The following is a 4,776-nucleotide window of genomic DNA, read 5'->3' on the forward strand; positions in this document are numbered from 1 at the left end:
TTATGTCTAAAAGAGCAACAATAGATACAAAACCAATACCTTAACTTTAAGCACCTATATTTCTTTCATAAAAGCTCCAAATTACACAAAATTTGCACCAAAATCACAACCAAAAACCTAAACTTTCTGATCCTAGCCTCTTAAGTTTGAATCCCTCAAAAGAGTAATCTTAATCCCTAATAAGGCCTTAGGTAGCCTCCTTAAAGTCCATTGGGTATGAATTTTGGCCAATAAGAATCGAGATTTTTATCATCCATCTCCATTCATCCATATGATTGGCATAACTACTCTTTTTTATACAAAAATCCTACTTTGATCCTTTTTCTAATAAGTTTTGCATAGTATGTGTCCTAAATACCAAATAAAAGAAACAAAACAAGATTTCAAGAGTTACTAATGTCTAATAAAGGTGGCTCTAAATATATAAAAACTATTATCAACATAAAATCAACCTCAATAATAGCCTTTTTAAACTAATTACTTCAAAGTAGTAATCTAATCATATTTTGTAAGTAACTAAAATTTAATAATGTGGCTTTTACCACATTGTATAATAAATTGTATATTAAATATATATATGCATTATTTTCACATGGTAGCCAAATCACAACACTACAATGTTTTTCTAGTTTTTAGTCTTGTTTCAAGACTTTCTTGTCTTCTTGTCTTTAGCAATAGTCATTTTACTTCATTTTAGTTCAATATATCTTTGAATGACTTCTTAGTCTTTTCAAGTGATATAAGAGTGTATTGAGATTTTCTTTCTTTGAAATTCATCTCCTTGACACCCAGCTAATTCCATTCCATCTCGACACATCCTGTTAATTGGTTTAAATAAGTAACTAGGTTTTATCATCTTACTACTCCAACCAATGGGATTCTTTGATGCTCTAGACAAATGTAGGTTAATTGATTTTTTTATATGGATAGATAATAGACTACTTTAAAAAAATGATTCATTGAACAATTATTGTATCAAACTTAATAAAAAAATAACAAAATAATCAGTTTTTGTAGTAAAACACAATAAATCTTGTATATAGTTTTTTTTATATAAATGTTGTATGCAACCATATTAAATTAAAAAAATAAAGAACAAAGATTAGCTACTACCTTTAAAAGACAAATATGAATCCCACAAACTTAAATATTACTTTCTCTAAAAAATTAGAACAACACAACACTAAATTGAAACAAAATCATATCCACAAATAACCATTAATATAGCATATATTACCAACTTTTCAAAAATATAAGGGAAAAAAAAAAAACAAAACAAAACAAAACAAACAGTAAATGTGAATATGGAAGAAATTTTGAATACCAATTGCAAAGAAAATACTTTCATTGTAATGTCCAAAAACCCTGTCAAAGAATGTGGTTTAAATTCCACCAAAAACCATTCTGAAGGAAAAATTGTCCCTGTTTTCACAAGATTATATTGCAAAGAGGATACATTAAAAATAAAAATACATGTATGAAATACCCCACAATGGTATCCATGCATATTAAACATATAAATTAAAAACATCAATATACACTCAATGAATAAAACAAACCCACAATAAATACAAAGAAATTAAGTGAATAAACACTAGGCAGTGCAATGCTGAAAACAAATGAAAGCTAATGTGTGCAAAAACCCCACAAACTAAAACCTTAAAAAACTGGGTCAAGATTGCTGCACATCACAAATATATTTCCAAATCACATTTCACAGAAACAGTGAGAAATACCCAAATCCTAGATTAATTGCTTAAGGCTTTGATTAGGCAGGGTTTAATTTAGCCACGGTTAAAGTCTGTGCCTGATGTTCAAACTGCCGAGGTAACCGCTCCCGACGCCGCATGAATCTCGAAATTGGAAGTAGCAAAGTAAGAGAATGAATGGATCTGCATGCAATGCAAGGGTAGTCGATCTCGTCGCTTACGATCGGATTTGCCGATTGTAAGCTGCACTGCTTGCGCTCTTGAGAATGACAAGTAACTGCCGTCGTCATCGTCATTATCTCAAGTATGATGCTTTCTCCTTCTCGCTTCCGGAACGTCTGTTTTCTGATCGACCGAGCAGTCATTTATGGCTTGCCCTAACTTGTTTTCAATTCAGTTCGAAGAGGCAATGTATTTAGCGTCTCAAGCATAACGATGACAATAGCCGACCATGTCAGTGATCTCTTCGAATTTCCAGGCAATTGGTCTGCTTTTTGGAACAAGGCTTTGGATTGCGAGTGAACCAGAGAAAATTTGTGCGCATTGTGTTATGTACACGGCAAGAATCGATTTGTAAATAATGAAAACTTGGGTTGTGGTGGTGTAATGGAGCGTATGGAATTGTTTTGGGCATTGACACAGATTACAATGACAGCGGAGGTGTAAGTTGTCTGTCCCGGAATGGGGTCACCAGCAGAGCAGGCGAATGCGAGAATCCAAAGTAACGGAACTAGGCCCAAGACGTGCCCTGCTATGGTGATCAAATCTCCGAGACCCAGTTGCGCAACACCAAGAACCCCCAGGGCTCCGAGAATTTCCAGAACGGTGCCCCGTTTGCCGCTTTCTAACACTATCGACCCCATTTCCAGGCAGGTCAAGTATGTGGATCCTAACCATCGGCAATGTGTGCCGCACAATGGACCAGCCACACCGCACTCAGCCAGCGACAGGTACTCTGGATATGGCGACCAAACTCATACCAGCGCAAGAACCGTCCGGTACACTAGTGGAGACATCTGGGCTGTAAGTTCCAATGATGCTCTTGCGATGACTTTTCGCGCAATTTCCATTTGTGGCATCGAAATCTTTATTTGCAATGTCTTCAAATTTATGTAGCTCAAATGCAATCGGTGTGATAAGCAGATACCGCACCATGCCGTCCCAACAGGTTACAAGAACCCGAAAGCCTGGCTCAAATTTGACGACCTCACGTAATGGCTCTGCTCCCATAATGCCTTTGTTGCTGTCCGTTTAGAGACCTCAAGTGCGTCTGAGTTCTGTTTGCTGCTGAGACTAGCGATGGCACACCATGTATTCGGATGGTTAGAACATTTACCTGATTCAAGGCATGCGATGAAATTTTTCTCATGGAATAAGATGAAATGGGTGCAGAAGCAAGAATTATTATGAGAAGAAAGTGCGCAAAACCGGGGAAGAGATGGACTCCCTGAGCAAGAAATTGTGTGCCTACTCCCCGAATGCCTCTCGCAATTTACGTAGAGATGAAACTCGGACACTCGTGGGGCTTTACTCCAGAGATTGTCGAAATGCAAGTTACCTCAGGTGCTCTTCCCACATCCAGTATTATTTTCCGTCCCCTTTTGTGATGTATAATTCTGAAACTCACGAAGGAAATTTGATGCCACTGCATCCGTTGGGACTCTTTATTTGAGCAAGTTTGGAGGTATTCTATGAGAACAGAAGAGATAATAGTTCCAGTTGTGAGTTTTGACTCAAATGACGTTGGATCTGGTGTTTTTGGGCAATGATCACCGCAGAATGGTGAGAGTTAAACAGGGCTACTTCAAGACCCCCATGACCACCAACCAATCTTACTTGAAAGGATTGCAAAACTCCACTGGATTTAACAATCCCGTTATCTTTGCTGGTTTGTTACACAGTCCGATCCCCTCTCAGTTCATAGTATTTTCTGAAATGGATTCCATATGCCTTGATAATAGGGTCCTGGTTATGTATACAGTGCGAATAAATCTGATTTCATGTGCAGACAAGTCAAAAATTTATCACAGGCTTCAGAGGAGGTTTAACTAACGTGATCAATTGAACCTTGGAGATTTCAAGGACAAAAAAGCTTCGATTCCCGTGAGAGCAATCCACAACAATTCTATGCTTTAGAGGTTGCTGAGGCACAAGAAAAAGCGCTTGAGCAAACCAAAAATCTCAGGTAGGCAGCTTTTAGTGTTTGAATAAAAGGAATTTACCAAGGAATGTGAATTGCTTTCTCAAGCAATGTTCTCAAACTTAGGCTATGCCGCTCTCCTGCTTTAGCCCTGGTAAAGTTTGATAAACGATTATGAATTTCACAGCTTTACAGGACGAATGAGAGCGCCAGTAAGAAATTGAAAGCCCAAGTACTCACAATGTATCTTTAATCCTTTTCATACTCCATCCCCACTTCGCTCACTCACCCCAGACTGACATTTCTAGAAATCTGAGACTTGCGTTGAAAGACGGTGCCTGCTGCGACGATTGATACTGCACAAAGAGGTGATTGTAGAACTGTACACCTCAAGGAATGTACTCCCTAGCGATCTGATGTAAGAGAAAGGAATCTCTCTGTGAGCCGGAAGCTAAAAGTGGTTACTCATTGTGAACTTCATTTTTCTGTTTTTCTTTTCTTTCTGTTGAAAACGGTTATAACTCATTGCTGAAGGAAGACTGCCATGATCTAGTTGAGACTGCAAACCATTGTCTTTACTGCATCGAACAACACAAAAGCATCGTATCTGCGGGAAAAGCATGAAAACTTTTCGAAGACTATCATTCTTGCAGGAATTTGTCGAAGTCGATCTCGCTTCCATCTGTTCCAACCAGCCAGAAGCACCACAGGTTTGGAAAACTGGAGAAACGTCCACCTGTTGCACCTTTTTCCAAACATTGTTGTCAGAATCCAGTCATGCGGCAACGAACCATATGCACGCATTGCAGAGCATCTGAAGTGTGTGTTGAGGATATCAAGCGCGTAGTCGAGCAAACCTGCTCTTTGTTTTTAAAACCTGATGGCTGCTGAAGGATAGCTAGCAAGTAAGATTCAAGCAAGGCTGCA

At 38.3% G+C, this 4,776-nt stretch overlaps 1 protein-coding gene across 3 annotated transcripts; it reads left to right on the forward strand.

Annotated features, from left to right (window-relative positions):
- Positions 1–1,842: 1,842 nt before the first annotated feature.
- Positions 1,843–4,137, forward strand: LOC112294310 (uncharacterized). 3 transcript variants are annotated; one of them, XM_073540096.2, is made up of 6 exons: positions 1,843–2,187; positions 2,352–2,732; positions 2,853–2,920; positions 3,102–3,272; positions 3,488–3,597; positions 3,718–4,137. In XM_073540096.2, the coding sequence occupies exons 2-6, from the start codon at positions 2,391–2,393 to the stop codon at positions 3,759–3,761; spliced, it is 735 nt and encodes a 244-aa protein (XP_073396197.1). In that variant the 5' UTR covers positions 1,843–2,187; positions 2,352–2,390; the 3' UTR covers positions 3,762–4,137. The 3 variants fall into 3 exon arrangements, with proteins under 3 accessions (XP_073396197.1, XP_024400369.1, XP_024400371.1); XM_024544601.3 differs by having other exon boundaries at positions 1,844–2,162; XM_024544603.3 differs by having other exon boundaries at positions 1,844–2,013.
- The last annotated feature ends 639 nt before the right edge of the window (positions 4,138–4,776 follow it).

Source organism: Physcomitrium patens, chromosome 17 (assembly GCF_059467195.1).
Source record: "Physcomitrium patens ecotype Gransden chromosome 17, ASM5946719v1, whole genome shotgun sequence".
Taxonomy (NCBI): Eukaryota; Viridiplantae; Streptophyta; class Bryopsida; order Funariales; family Funariaceae; genus Physcomitrium; species Physcomitrium patens.